Source organism: Anabrus simplex, chromosome 10 (genome assembly GCF_040414725.1).
Source record: "Anabrus simplex isolate iqAnaSimp1 chromosome 10, ASM4041472v1, whole genome shotgun sequence".
NCBI classification, from domain to species: domain Eukaryota; kingdom Metazoa; phylum Arthropoda; class Insecta; order Orthoptera; family Tettigoniidae; genus Anabrus; species Anabrus simplex.
In genome coordinates, this window is record NC_090274.1 from 8,220,524 (window position 1) to 8,236,836 (window position 16,313).

The 16,313-nt window shown below is 40.7% G+C and overlaps 1 protein-coding gene across 2 annotated transcripts in view; it reads left to right on the forward strand.

The window, feature by feature from the left end:
* The window catches only part of Zcchc7 (Zinc finger CCHC-type containing 7), a 46,581-nt gene that overhangs the window by 5,334 nt on the left and 24,934 nt on the right, over positions 1-16,313 (forward strand). Inside the window, exons 1-2 of one of the 2 annotated variants that reach the window (XM_067154354.2) lie at positions 314-520; positions 751-824. In XM_067154354.2, coding sequence (XP_067010455.2) covers positions 807-824 — 18 coding nt within the window. In that variant the 5' untranslated portion in view covers positions 314-520; positions 751-806. Of the gene's footprint in view, positions 1-313; positions 521-750; positions 825-16,313 lie in introns of those variants that run through there. The other variant, XM_067154353.2, reaches the window with a different exon arrangement.

The following is a 16,313-nucleotide window of genomic DNA, read 5'->3' on the forward strand; positions in this document are numbered from 1 at the left end:
ATGCGACATCCTCAGTTACAAGTGCGCCAACTCTCGATTTTATTAAGCTTTTTATACGTTTCTTTTGAATTGAATGTGCCTGGAAGGCGTAGCAAATGTAGAAAATAAAGTAAGCGAGTCCAGTTTGAATTTCATTTGTACTTATTGCTAAGCTGGTCTTAGCTTATATTAGTCATTCAATTGGCATGTGTAAAGTTTTCAATGTTGGGTTAACTGTGAATTTATTATTGCGCAATGTGTAGCCAACTTAACAATACCGTATGTTTGTGAAAATTTCTTGTCTTGCGCCTTTATTCAGCAAGCAGGTTATGTTTCGCATGTGCTTTACTCATTTTGATCCGCTGTACTTTTATTATATTTGTTGTACCCCCCTTTTTTTTTTGAACGTATTCTACCCTCTCTTACCTTTTATTCTCCCTGGTTGATGTTTTTCATCAGGAAAAAAGTATTTTCATCCACTCGTCGTCCGCCTGCTTCGGAGAGCAGGCATATGATGCCAAGTTAGGCGGTGATAATTCTTGTGAGCTTCAGTGTTATTGAATATGTTTTTAAATATCTTTTGGAACATTAAGTTATGCAACCGAGTGAAATTTAACCTCGCTTTTCAGTTGTGTGACACATTATGAGGAATAACCTCTTCTTTGTTAACCGTGCCATGTTTTTGAAGTTACCTTCGCTTTCAGGTATAATATAGCGTAGAGCTAGATTGAAGTATTAATATAATGCACTTAGTTACTTTTCTTATTTCAGTTCTCTAGTTGACGAGGATCACATACAGATCCAGAAGCAGCCCATTTGGCTCACCGATGGAACCATTATTAGAGGTATGTCATTGGCAAATTTTCTAACTTATATTTTATGCATACAAAACAGTGAGAACTGCTTACCATCATTCTTACACTAGCCATCAACCCTTGTCCTTCCTGGACAGAAGTATTCAGTAGAGTTAATGGAAGATTTCTTACAGAGTGTAGCAAATGTCGGAATAGAAGTTTAGTGTTAGAAATTGGCCATGGGCCACTTATTTGGGATAGTATAAGGTGCAGTGAATGAGATAGTTGAGATATAATTTATAAACATAAGAATTGTGGCAAAGGTTATTAAGATGTAATTTTATTTGTAAATGTGATGAGTAGTGTTTGTTTTTCTTCAGATCAACGATGTAGATTTATCTCCTTTTTTTTTTTTTGCTAGTGGCTTTACGTCGCACCGACACAGATATGGCTTATGGCAATGATGGGACAGGAAGAAGCCAGGAGTGGGATGAAGTGGCCGTGGCCTTAATTAAGGTGCAGCCCCAGCATTTGCCTGGTGTGAAAATGGTAAACCACTGAAAACCATCTTCAGGGCTGCTGACAGTGGGGTTCGAACCCACTATCTCCCGAATACTGGACACTAGCCGCAATTAAGCGACTGCAGCTATTGAGCTTGGTGATTTATCATTAGTTCAGTCCGTGGACCGCTATTCACACAGATGCGTAACAACTGTCGTCTGTTTTCTCGCTCGCGGGCCTTCTTGGAAAGGATGTTCTACAGCAGTGCTCAGTGCTGCCAACCACTCTACTTAGGAACTATGCTTCGAATTGTTCCCCGTTTTTGCCGTCCACGAAGCGGCCTTAGGCCCCTAGTCTCGTATACGGTTAGGACAGGATCTAGACAAAACGATTGGTCTGGACGGTTAGGATTCTTGCCGTGGACAAGACCATTGGTCTGGACGGTTAGAAGCCGCGAAGCAGCATTAGGCCCCTAGTTTCATATACGGTGGGTGGGTCCCTGGCTATAGCAGTGAATACATCTCTCCTCTACAAGGTATTCCACGTAAGATATCATATGTTTAGGATGCTATAAAACTAATGTTGCTCATACTGAATTTCTACCTAATTGTTCAGTATCTGAGGAGGATTGTTCGGAAGATAAGGGGCAGAGTTAAAAATGAGCCTACAGAAAGTGGTTGAAGTGGAGAAATTGAATGATACGATGAAGAGGAACAGGTTGAGGTTGTTTGGGCAGTGAAAGGATGATATAATAAGAGTTTGGAACTGCAGCTGGAGAGGAAGATGAACAGCCTTATAATACACACGATAGTGTGTTGCAACAATCAAGAAAATTGGGAGAACTATATTAGCCTCAACCTGGAATGAACTGGTCAGAACATTGTAGTGGATGATATCCATCAATCAATCAATCATTAATGATCTGCATTTAGGGCTGTCGCCCAGGTGGCAGATTCTCTGTCAATTGTTTCCTAGCCTTTCCTTAAATGTTCTCAAAGAACTTGGAAATTTATCAACCATTTCTCTTCATATATACAATTGCAATTCCTTGCTCCTTGTCCTATAAATATTTGACCCAATTTGTCCTCTTGAATTCCAACCTAATCTTCATGTTATGATAGTTTGTTAATGGTAATGAATTTCATGTTTTTGGTCCGTATTGAACTGAGAATAATATATAAGTAATAATAACAACAACAACGTAAACGTTTCCACCTTTTCAATACTAAAATATATTCACAAAATTAAAAATTACACGGTACTAGTTTCGACCCATCTAGGGGTCATCATCAGCCGTATTGGAGCAAAGATCACTTTTGGCAAAATCCTAAGAAAATGTTATTTTAAAGAATAACAAGTGAAATGAGATGTTATTATGGTAATAGTTAATAATACAAGGAATATACATACTAAGAGGTTTTTAACAAAGAATAAAGTATAAATGGGGTGTTGTAAAAATTATAATCATGGAAATCAGTAAGTTCTTGTATTGAATGGCTTAGGAAGAGGGCTTAAGGTGGGGCTGAAGGGTGCGGGAGCCAACCTAAACTCAATCCTAAATTTAATCAAAGGTACTTTTCCAAGACAATTACACTTTCTCCCGCACCCTTCAGCCCCACCTTAAGCCCTCTTCCTAAGCCATATTTCATTTCAATACAAGAACTTACTGATTTCCATGATTATAATTTTTACAACACCCCATTTATACTTTATTCTTTGTTAAAAACCTCTTAGTATGTATATTCCTTGTATTATTAACTATTACCATAATATCTCATTTCACATGTTATTCTTTAAAATAACATTTTCTTAGGATTTTGCCAAAAGTGATCTTTGCTCCAATACGGCTGATGATGACCCCTAGATGGGTCGAAACTAGTACCGTGTAATTTATAATTTTGTGAATATATTTTAGTATTGAAAAGGTGGAAACGTTTACGTTGTTATTATTATTACTTATATATTATGATAGTTAGTGTCATTCCATACCACCTCTCCAACTGCTTGGTACATACCACTTGGTTGAGCATATCGTTTTCTTACTCTGACATCTTCCCAGCCAAAAATCTGCAACATTGTGTAATCCTACTCTTTTGTTGAAAATTACCAATAACAAATTTTCCTTTTTCCAGTTCTCATAGCTAGTAGTCCTGGTGAGAGTCCTAAACACTGGAACCATACTTTAAATGGGCTATTACCAAGACATACTGTATATGCCTCTCCTGTAGATCCACACTATACCCCTCAATACCCTCATAACCATTTGAAGAGATCTGTAACCTTTGTTTACAACCTCGTTAATGAAGATCATCCCTTATATTAACACCTCATCAACACAAGAACTAAGAGGACTTTTTCTCTTGGTGAAACTCGCAACCTGACTTTTCATCCCATTTACAGTTATAACATTGTCTGCGGTCTGCCTCACAGCATTGCCTAGGTCTTTTTGTAGGCGCTCACAATCCTGTAACTTGCCCTGTTGAACCACAATTTCAGTGTGATGTCGCAGAAATAACAGAGTTTAGGTGTCTGTGCCTTTATCTGAAACCGAGTTCGATAGCTGCAGTCTCTTAAGTGCGGCCAGTATCCAGTAAGCGGGAGATAGTGGGTTCGAGCCCCGCTGTCGGCAGCCCTGAAGATGGTTTTCCGTGGTTTCCCATTTTCACATCAGGCAAATGCCGGGGCTGAACCTTAATTAAGGCCACGGCCTCTTCCTTCCCATTCCTAGGCCTTTCCTCTCCCATTGTCGCCATAAGACATATCTGTCGGTGCGACGTGAAACAAAAAAAAAAAAAAAAAAGCACCTTTATCTGAAATAAGGTTTTCAGCCTCCTTTTACTGTGAGCTGAATTCCATTCTTGAATCTTTGGAGGAATACTTAGAAATCTTAGATTATATTTATGTAATGATGTTAGATGTACTTTTAATTGATATGGGGTGGGAGATATTTATTCAAGAAATATGAAAATTCTTAATGTTGATTTGAGTGGACTTTTTAATTATGTTTTTGCTTATTATTTGCCATGCTTAATTTGACGGTGGATGTACTGGTCTCAGCCCGTTATAACATTATACAGGGACATTTTTTATCTATTCAGAGGATTGTCGGTTGCCCGTGCTGCGAGCCTGTCTCCCACTAAGCACTTTGCTGTGATGTGCTTCTCGGCGCCCCAAGTTCCTCTCCTTTGAAGTGTGCTGAGAACTTTATTAGCGTAAAGTTCAGTTTACTCAAGTGTACATGTGTTTAGCGCTCAGTGTGTTGTTTCAATGCCATTTTCATTATGTTAGCGTGAATATATACATAATACCTTCATAAAGTACAGGAAATCTTGTGCGAAAACACAGTATGACTCATTGCTGGGCGAGCGCTGGTCGCATTACGACCAAGTGCTCGGCGGGAGACAGGCTTGCAGAGCAGGTGACCGGGTGAGCAGCAATCCCTGAATAGATTCCCTGTACTAGTCAAAAACCGTACTGCAATAGCACGAAACCTCTATGTTATTAGGCCTATGTACTGTACATACCTCTCTAATAACAGTTTTAATCACTGCAATTTGTCTTTTAAAAATGTTGTCTAAAATTTTCTGCATAATGGCCGCACCCCCTATTTTGGCACCTTAAAATCGGCGTCAAAATTGAGGCTGATATGCGAGTAAATACAGTAATACAAGGGATAGTACTTGCCTATAATGACGTATGCAGCAGGAACTTCAGCAGTGACTCGGAGGGATGAGAGTAGAGTACAGGCACCCCCTGCGGGTGAAGGACGCAGACGGAGAATACACCCATGGTATCTCCTGCCTGTCGTAAGAGGCGACTAAAAGGGGTGACCAAGGGATGATTGAATTAGAACCATAAAACTACTTTTGATTAGTACCATCACGCGGGGAACACCATGAGTTGCCTGTACTGGTGAGTAGTACAACTATATTAGGTATGAAATAGGTTTGTGATTAGTAGCAGCAGAGTGTGTGTCAATGTGGGTTTCCAGTACTCGTGAGTCGTACCCTTGTGAGCAACACCACAGGTCTGGGCGTTGCCTGTGATTAGTATCCACTGTGTGAGGAACACTCCGGGATTACCCTCACCCGTGATTAGTACACCTAGGTGAGGAACACCATAGGTCTGCGTTACCTGTACGACGTCCAATACTTGTGAGTAGTACCATCACCATCATGTGTGGAACACTGTGAGTCTTCGCTCCTTTTAATTAGTAACCCAACGTGACACATACCATGGTTCTACTTTACTAGTGATATATACCATTCTGAGGGGCCTTTGTCCTGGACTTTGGACTCCTTTAGACATCAAGCATCCTCGATTCAGGATTGTGCTTTAGAAGGGGTTCCTTGGTCAGTATTACTATTATTTATGATAGTTTTTTTGAGTCGGATTCACTGATTGTTTAAAAATTCATGTCCATCCATTCATTCATCATGACATTTTTTATTTTGGTCAGTGGATGGTTTTGAACTTTTACTTTGTCATTTCGTTTTGTACCATTAGGGGCCGACGGCCTCGATGTTAGGCCCCTTTAAACAACAAGCATCATCATCATCATCGTCGTCAGAGTACAGGCAGCTGAAATTAAATTCCTGAGGAGTGTGGTACAGAAAGCAAGAAGGGATAGAGTGAAAAATAAAGACATACGATAAGAGCTGAATGTGCAAATATTAAATGATAAACTGGAGCAGAACAGATTGAGATGGTTTGGATATGTCAAGCGGATGGAAGAAGAAAGACTGCCAAGAAAAGCACTGGAAAGGCAGATGACGGGGAAGACCAAGGTTATGACGGATGTACATAGCACAACGGAATCTGGACTGGAACACAGTGTTGAATGAGGAACGGTGGAGAGACAAAACGAAGTGGAGAGGATTTATGTTTGCCCCCTCCTTATGTCAGTTGGAAAAGGGGAAATGATGATGGTGTCCCAGTGATTTTTGTAACACATTTATTCATGTTCTGACTTGACCCGTAGAATCATCTGAAAAAGTGAATTTCTTTAGTTTTCACTGGTAGCGTGTGGGGGAGGGTGGAAGAACATCAAACTGCTTGAATACTAAAACCAAACCCTATGGTGCAAGAGCCCTGAAGGGCCTTGGCCTACCAAGCGACCGCTGCTCAGCACGAAGTCCTGCAGATTATGAGGTGTTGTGTGGTCAGCACGACGAATCCTCTCGGCTGTTATTCTTGGATTTCTTGTCCAAGGCCGCCGTAATAATGTAGGCTGAGTGGACCCCGCATGAGCCCTCAGATCCAGGTAAAAATCCCTGACCTGGCCGGGAATCGAACCCCAGTCCTCCGAGTAAGAGGCAGGAACACTACACCTACACTGCGGGGCCGGCATGCTTCAACACTATGTTGAATTTTTATTGTGAGATACCATTTCTTGATGTGTGGTGGACAAGTGGACCCTGCACTTAAGTCGGAGAAATGCTCAGAATAAAAATTAGTAGAAATTTTAATTTAATTTGCATTTTTCTTTACGTTGCAGCGACAAAGATATGTCTTATGGCGATGAAGGAACTGGAAAGGGCTAGGGTTGGGAAGAAAGCGGCCGTGGCCTTAAGGTACAGCCCCAGCATTTGCCTTGTGTGAAAATGGGAAACCACGGAAAACCATCTTCAGGGCTGCCAACAGTGGGGTTTGAACCCACTATCTCCCAAATACTGCATACTGGTCGCACTTCAGCAGCTGCAGCTATTGAGCTTGGTAAACCATTTAGTATTGGTGAGACTTTTTAAAGTGTTCTTTAATTACTACATTCTAATTAGAATAAGAAACCTTTGGTATCTAGACACTGGGGTAAATAATGCTAATAATATAAAATTTATTTCTGAATTGAGTCCTAGGATGGTCAGTTTCATGCCAACCCGGGGCCAGTGTATGGGAGACCAGGATCTGCCCGTTACAAGTCAAGAAAGTGACCTCTTGTCCTTGGTCGAGTTGTTAGCACCTTGTCGGGGTTGCAGTGAAGTTCGGCAGGAGGAGGAGACCTTCATCTCAGTGCAGTTGGCTGATGATGCTGCCTTGCAGATCAAGTGCGGGCATTACTAGTTCACACTGACAGAAAAGCATATCAAGTCAGCAGGAGAGGAAAAAGAGGGGTGGGGGAGGGGCTCTTATTCATGTCCACACCTGGTCTGCTGGAGTGGAGAATGTGTGTGGAGGACGACGATGATGTGTGACGTAAAGTTGGTGAATGGTTATCAACAATGATGAACAGTAAAGACAGTTAGTATACTCTTTGGATATCCAAAAGTGAGTCGCTGATATTTTAAAACAATGTTGATGTTCCAAACACTAACAGCCCTTGTTCAGATGAAGTGACACAGGGTGCTGCCGGGTGCCCACATTTTTATAGCAGTGAGAAGGCTAGTGGCTAAGAGTGTTATTTCCTGGTCTTTCAACTTGCACAGTGTGACTCAGAATTGCAATTCTTCTGTCTTCAGGTCGCAAGTAACAGTTGCCAAACTCTGCTAACCTACAGCTTTTTTTTCCTGTTGAAACGGTTGTCAGGCACCATGCTTAGCTGGTTCAAGTGCTGTTGGTTAAAAAAAAAAGCCATCCGAATGTTGGCTGGCACGGTAGGAGAGGTAGTTGTATACAATTTATAATCACTCGATAATGTGCCAAAAGTCTGAGTTTAATTCCAAACCTCTTCGCAATGTTCATGTGGAGTGAGGCCACGTCGCTTTTGATGGTGATTCCTCCTTCAGATGGGGATATTAAGCCTTGAGCAGACTCCTTGGTGTTAATAGGATACTGGGTTTCACCGTCTCCATACCTCATTATCATCACCACACCCCCAGGTGTGCAGGTTGCCCATGGGTGTCTCCTATAGTTCGCAAACTTTTTCTTGAGCCCTAGTTCCCATTATGCACTATGGAGTTCAGGGCTCAAGAAGTAAGATCTGCATCAGGGGGGCCACACATCATCATCTCCATCTCCACAGCTTCTTGGTAGAGATGAGAATAATGCTTTTGGGTGGTAACCAGAAATGTGCTTTCCTCGGATTTCATTTCATGGTTGCGGAAAACGTGTTTGCTCTACCACTGCATTTTTCTGAGTGCTGCTTACGATCTTTCACCCTGATGTTGATGCTGCATTGGGTGAACCCCACATAAATCTTCTTGCACGGACAGCGAATACAGTACATGCCTGTGCTGGAAGCTGAGCATAACAGCTGTATCACAATGTCAAGACAGTCTTTATAACCACTCAAGAAACAGCCCAAGAAAATCTTGTTTCATCCGCCATGCGAGATCTCCAGTACACCCTTCTCGCCGCATAGTGACTCTGCGCAAGTCCTAGGGACACCGGTCTGAGAAAGGAGCAAGTCTCGGAGCAAGTTGACCGTGTGGCTGCGAGCTTGCATTTGGGAGATGGTGGGTTTGAAACCCTCCGTCGGCATCCCTGAGGATGGTTTTCCATTTTCACACCAGGCAAATTAAAGCCCTTTCTTATCCTTGCATCATTGAAAATCTTCAGTCTGTTAGTGCAACATTAAACCAGTAAAATTTATTATTTTCATAATTCCCGTGTTGATTTTCCCAGTTTCAATAGCTTTAATTTTAAATTAGGACACTTGCACGGAATAAACACTTTTGAAATGTATGTAGAATTTTTTTCTATCTCCTTTTTACAGTAGTAAAATTTCGGTCTCTTACTAAGACCATCCTCAGCTACAAGTTTGTCAGTTGATGGCAGAGATAAAAGTCTACACCACTTTATATTCACCTTATCCAGAGGGAGCAATGTTTTACCTGAGTGGTTTCTCTGTTTTTAAATGAGTGCATCTTTAGCTGGATCATCTTCACCCATTCTCTCCTTTAATCTGCAATGCCACTGATTGTTCATGCATTCTTGTTTTATTCATCCTTATGGCAGTACTTGTCTTAAGTCATTGTCACTGTCATTGGACTAAGGATTACAATGTAGACATGCTGCTTATGGAATTGAAAACGCCAAAGAATTTTCATATATATCCTCAGAAATAAAAAAAAGTTTTATGGCGGTTCACACGTTTTGGAGGATCGGATAAACGATTAATTGCTAAGCAATTTTTCTCCACTTTCAGGTTACGACACACTACTGTGAACCTGTTCTTGTGAGCTCAAACATTTGTTTTCGTGCACAGTAGTGAATTTCTTTAATGCTAGGAGCTTACCCAAGACCTACCCGTAAGTATTGTCCTTAACGTTGAGTTTTCATGGTTTGTTAATTTCAGATGAAGTGGACCTAGCTCTATCTGCTACTAACAATTTTCAGGCAGTTTGGATAATAGCCACTGTATTCCTTGTAAGACATCACTGAACAGGGCAATCATTTAGACAAGTGTTTTCCAACTTTTTTGTTTTAAGTATTACCTTTCCTGTTCCAGTTTTTTAAAGTACGACTAATACCTAAATTCTTAAGGCAATAAGGAACAACAAATTTCTAAAAACTTATTCTGAAAAGTATTTTATTCTTTGTTAATGACTATGTAAATTGTTACGGGGTTACCCGTGGACCAGCAGAGGTGAAAGAAGGTGGCGGGATGAATGGGTCTAACTACAAAGTCAAAGTTAATAAGGTTATATTTTCAAGAAAAATAACAAAATTTTAACAACTTTTCACTTAGTGACGTAACAAAGACATAGCGATTTAAAAACAAGACTTAAAAAGATGCAAAATTACAGAAATATAACACTCTTGGGCTACAAGCCCCTAGTATTACAATTTTTGAGTTCCTAGCTCAAATTTTACAAAGCACCAATTTATTCAAAGGTCAGAAGTCCCCTGATACATGGAGCACTTGCTGCCAATTACAATATCAAGCCTCCCAGAGGCATTCTTACAATACTTGAAAAGAGCTGATGTGCTCTCAATGTTCCCAGCCTACTCAAGGCAACACAATGTGAAAATCTAATAATTACTGGCCTTACAAGGCACTATTTACAAATAGCAATCTTACTACACAGAGGTATCTAGTACCCAACCTACGGGGCCTTAGTGAAAAAGAACAGGTTGAATAAACGGCCCAAGTACAACTGGAATGGAGTCAAAGGTTGAGCTCCCAAAAGGAAATTTAAAAACCTATAGGGCACTTGGCTGACGAAACATGGGCTAATCCCAAACTACTGAGGTTGCTCGGATGGAGATAACTTTAATACATTGTAGAAACAAATGTGGTACCTCAAACCAAGATGAAGGGGAGCTCGAGAGGGTGTATCACTCTCTATCCCTGATTTACAGTTAAAGATTTTATGAAGTTTTTACATAAGCCGGCAGAAAATTACATTTTAGAGAAGGTGGTTACATATTAAAGTTCCCCTATCCCTCGGGTTAGACTGCGGAGCTAGCAAAAGATGATGATGTTAAGTGGACATACCTTGTCGGAGTACTGCTGCCTGATGAAAGAGGCACCTCCTGCTTCAGACACACGTACACACACAGTTAGATGTTGATCAAATGGCCAAGAGCCGTGAAAATACGCAGTTTATAAACCCTCAGGGAAAGTTCGAGACCTTTCATGAATGATCAAGACACACCCACAGATCTTTATTGGTCAAAATCAAAAGTTACACTCAAAGTCGAAGAAGAAATATGTGATAGGTTGGAAATTAATTACAGAAATTCTTGATTGGCTAAATTCAAAACTAGCAGAAAGAAAAGATAAATATTGCCAACCCAAAAATGAATGAACAAAATTTAGTAAAGAAAAACTTATGAATACAAAATTTCTTCAAAAAAGGTTTATTCACTTCGCACCAGGGTGCATGATCATAGTTTTTATAGTGACATCTATGAGAGAATGTCCAAACTTCTTGAAGAACGGAAAACAAAAACAAGTTGAAATTCACAGTACTGGAAACTTCACAATAACAAAAATTATGGTAGCGACATCTTCTGAGGAAAAGTTTAAGTAGGTCTAGTTCCAAGCTCAGTGTTTCTCCTGTAGAGGAGTTCTATTGGCGCAAGATTTAAATGTGCGGCGTAGAGGTGTACCTCCCAGTACATAAATAATTAATTATTAGCTTCAAAGCATGAATAGAACGGATACAACAAAGAGTAGCTTCCATCACTGGACCCAGTGTATTTATACCAGACTAGCTGATGTACCTGTGCTTCGCTATGGAATTTTACATTGTATACAGAGTTCTAGGTTAGGTGGTGTACACGTTGTAAGATAGTATTAAATTGTACAGCTCTTAACGTTACCCTAGAAATATGATGGGGAAGTTAGCAAACGTCTTTTCTCGTGTGAAGACTGGGGTAGGGAATTTTCATTGTAATGGTAGGCAATAATCAAGTTGGGGAGTTTTCATTATAATGGCAGACAATTACTCTCCAGCTGCCTTTTTACATCCTCAGAAAGACTGTCTTTGTGGTTTTCCCAACTGAATGCAATGTAGGTCATTGCAATGACGTAATTAGACATGCCGCAATTAAAAGCAACGCTATCGTATGAAATACTTGATCAAATGAAAAACCACACATTTTTCACTTTTAAAGAGCATTACTACGTTGCTGATCTAACAGTCCAAAGTTCCAGAGCTGGAATGACCAGGCCGCAGACAGTCGTGAACACTTTTTTGGGGGGAGCGACACACGAATAGTGGAGAGTCCCAGGGCGAAATTGTGCTCTTTTACTTATGTTTCCAAGGAGTACCTGATGAGTCGGAAAACCTCAATTCACTACACTGGCGGGGGAAAAAACTATCTGACATCCTACTTTGGAATAAAATGAATGTAGAATTTAATTAAAAGTGGGGGCATTGGATTTAACCAACTGGTGGAGGAAAGAGCTGCTGTAAGTGTATGTATATATATATATATATATACACAATACATTGTTCTGACATGTTTTTACAAATTTTTGGTTGTGGAGAGCAGCTTTTGCCAGGGAGAACTGGAAGTGTATGTAGTTTTTCTGTCCTTTTGTTGTAATGTGGATTCCTGTTCATCGAAGCGGTTAGTCAGGTTAACCTTTTATGTGTCTTTTCATGTGATTGTCGCTTGTTCCGTAATTTAGTATTCCGTTCCCTCATTGAGAAAATTGAGGTCGCCATGCAAGTTAGAATATAGCACCTGAAAGATCACATAGTTCGTGTTTATTCTTTGCTGGTTACTAAAGTTTGAACCCTTTGTTCACATTTTTAATCAAACTAAATTTATCAGTCGAAATGTTACAGAGTAACATCTTATGGAAAATGTTGTATGCTCATAGTTATATTTCTATATCAATGACGTATTTGTCAGTTAAGACTTAAATGGCCAACAACATGGCTACTAGTTATCTTCGCTTCACTAGTTATACCTTTCAACATTACAATATTACTTTACGGCCAGCATCATGGCTGCTAGTAGGCCACAGAGATAAATAAGTGCTTTTCAGTGATGAGGAAAGACGGGGGTCCATCTGGCTCCGGATGGTAACATCCTGTAAGGGCCCCTGCTTAGGGTTACTAGGTGAAACGTGGTCAACGGTCTCTAAAGACGGAAGAGGAATCTGATTCCCAACGGCGGAGAGAGCAGAAGAGCCTAGTGGAGTTCACCATGAATTAAAAATCAAGTCAAAATTCAAAAGTGACTGTTCCCAAATCGGGCGGCCTTTGGTCAGCGTCTCTCTCCATGTAAATAATCCTCCAGTGTTAACAATCTCGGTTGTAAGAAAAGGTGACTAGAAGTCACCCCAAAACTCAAAGAATTATCAATTATGGAAAAGTGTGATGTGAAACTAATTACCCCAGGTGGTCAATGTCTATTCGGATTCTGGGGAGTCTGCATTGTCACGCAAAGACGAATCAGAGCATCTTGGAACCTCAAACAAAATAAAATACAGGAAAACAAACTACTTAGCCACTTAAATTCGCTTTTGAAAGTGGAGAAATTTAAGACTCTAATACACACATTAAATGAACATAGAATAATCATAACGGCTGTACAAGAGACCAGGTTCTTGGATGAGGACAGCTTTGAATCGGGGGGATTCAGGGTTCTTAAGGGGAAGATGGGGACAGGAGTTATGAAAAATGTTTCCCATCATGGAACAGGTTTTGTATTTGACAAGAAAGTATTAGACTCCATTATAAGCTTTGAGTCTACATCTAAAAGGCTATCCACACTCACGTTTAGTCGACCAACAAAGTATATACGATTGTGAATGTTCACGCCGCTATAAACATTGACAACAAAAAGAATAAGGAGAAGGTGGAACTATTCTGGGATAAACTAGATGACACGGTCCAGAACATACCCGATAAACATAACGTCATCCTTCTAGGGGATTTTAATACCCAAGTAGGGAGAGAGAGAAAAGGTTCAGGCATATAGCGCGGTGTTACCCCGCACATAACAGGACCAACCAAAATGGTGTCAGGCTCATCGAATTACGTCAGGTGCACAGTTTGGTCCTGAGGTCAGCTAGCTTCAAGAAATTGCCAAGAAAGTAGAAGACCTGGATGTCACTTTACCCTCTCTTGGGAGAATTTCAGTTAGATCACGTTGTGATAAAGCGAAAATTTCATAAGAAAATCCAAAATGTTAGGGTTCTCAGAGAGGCCAACCTTGACTCGGACTACTACTTATCTAAAGTGAAACTGAAGATCATCCCCAAGAGTAACTTTCAAAGGAAAAACCTTGCACGAAGGAGATATGATCCGGAAAAAATAAAGGAGAATAAGGAGGAATGGGGCAAGTTAACCACCAACCTAGGAGGTCAGGACTGGAAACTGATAGAGAAGAGTCTTACAACCAAGGCCTGCGCCTGTTACTAGGACGAAAAAGCACAAATGGTGGAACGAAGAGTGTGATAGACTACTTGATCTGAGGAAGAAGGGGTGGCACATCTGGCAAACCAAAAGGGACGAGTGGGTCTGGCAACACTTTGTGGAATCTATGAAGATGGTCTCCAAAGTGATCAAGAAAGTTAAGAAGGAACAAAAAGACCAACTACCCAGGAAGAAAAATGATGACTTTGCTAAGAACAAAATGAGAAATTATCGGATCTTCAGGGAGAAGCTAAACAGATATGACCCACCCACCCCCAACTCTAACTTCAGGACAAAAAAAAAAGGGAACATGGCGTATAGTAATCTATGTATATATTATAATAAAATCAGCACGGTGGGATCACCCTTCCGGGAACCCACGACTCGTAGCCTCACGTCTCAGCATGGCTGCGCCGGTGCTGTCTCCTACACGCGCCAAGCCGCTCGGCTATATAAGGCGAGGGGGAGATGGCTCTTGAGCAGTTCAAGCTGGGACGGGAGGCCGAGTCAACTTTTGTGACTTTTGTAGACTTCCAAAAAGCTTACGATTCCATAGACAGTGTGGTGGTGTTCAATATTTTGGAGGAGTTTGGCTTGGACGGGAAAACTTTAAACATCATCAAGGAGATGCTCACGCAGTGGACCCCATAATTTGGGATAAACGCTAGGAAAGGGAGAAGGAGATGCCACGAATATGTCCTCTAGAGTCAGATTCATGGGCGAACTATCAGAACCTTTTGAGGTCAGAACAGGGGTCTGACAAGGGCATGGACTTTTCCCCCTGTTGTTCAACTATGCACTTGCAAAAGTTGTGAGGGGATGGAATGCAAGAACGAGAGGGGGAATAAGACTTAGAACAAAGGAATCATGATGAAGTGTTTGGCATTTGCTGACGACTTGGCGCTGCTTACAGAAAAGTAGGAGGAAGCAAAAGAACAAATTGCAAGAGCAGGCGGGGAAGTTAGGACTTAAGATTTCTTTCGAAAAGATGAAGATCATAACGAATATACTTGACACTCCTAAGAGAATTGAAGTAGGAGGTCAAAAAATAGAGGTGGTGAAGAGTTTCAAGTACCTAGGGGAATGGATTAAATGGAACAACCTTGAAGGAAAGCAATGGAAGCGAGAAAAACCAAAATGGAAGTAGCTTTCCAGAAAGCCAAAAACATATACAATAAGAAAGCCCTCTCTTGGAACACCAAAATAAGGCATTATAACACATTATTAAGCCGGAAGCACTCTATGGAGCAGAGACACTAGTCATGGGGAGGAAAAGGCAAATGGAGAAATTGGAAATCAAGGATAGGAAAATTTTGAGGAAGATCATGGGTCCCAAATTTCAAAATAACAAGTTTTTTATAGAAACGAAGCCCTCTGCATAAAGTCGGAGAGACTCTTGGATACCATGAGGAAAAGGAGGATTGATTTCTATGGACACATTCTGAATGAACCCTGACAGATAAACTAAACATATCTTTGACTTCTTTTGCAAGAAGAAGGCTAACCCCAATTGGTTTAAGGAAGTGGAAAAGGATCTGAGAGATCTTAAGGTCTTTCACCAATAGAGCTTGTCAAAAACATATCAGATGTAAGGCTTTTCAGGCGTTTGCTCTGTTAACCAGCGTTTTGTCTTAGGTCTGACACTAGACTCATCAGAGTGGGATCTTAAGGTTACCGAACTCATGTTAAAGAATGGTACGGCCAAGACCGTAACCAAAGATAAAACTAAGAGGTTCCAAGTTGAGATAAACACCAGGAAACCGATTCATATATCAGAGGAGGAAAGGAGGAGGAGATCAGTTAGAATGAAGAACTATTGGGAGAAGAAAAGACCACAAGCATCCAAAAAGTGATTTATCTGACGTACCTCAAAGGTGGGTGATTTGGAGCGAAGAAGAAGAAGCTTTTCTTAAGAAACGGCTCTTTTCAGGGTTGAATTTTGACTTATTTAGTGAATTGTGGTGTTATAATTTGGAATAGGCCGAAATTGTAATTCTAGATCAGGTCATAAGTTAGCCTCTGCTATTATTCCGTTAAGTGCGTACATTGCTCATTCCAATCATTGCATCAGAATAGGGAGCGAATAGCTGGAATACTATGATGAACCAGTGTGTTACGTACCAGTATTATCAGAAAATGTATGAACCAGAGGAATGGCATGCAAAAGAAGAAAAGTTATCTAACTCCCCAGCTATTTCCCGCCAATATTCAGTCAGGCTATTTTACTCGGGACGCAGCAGTAATCCCATCTATCGGAGATGAGTGGCAGCATAAGAGACAA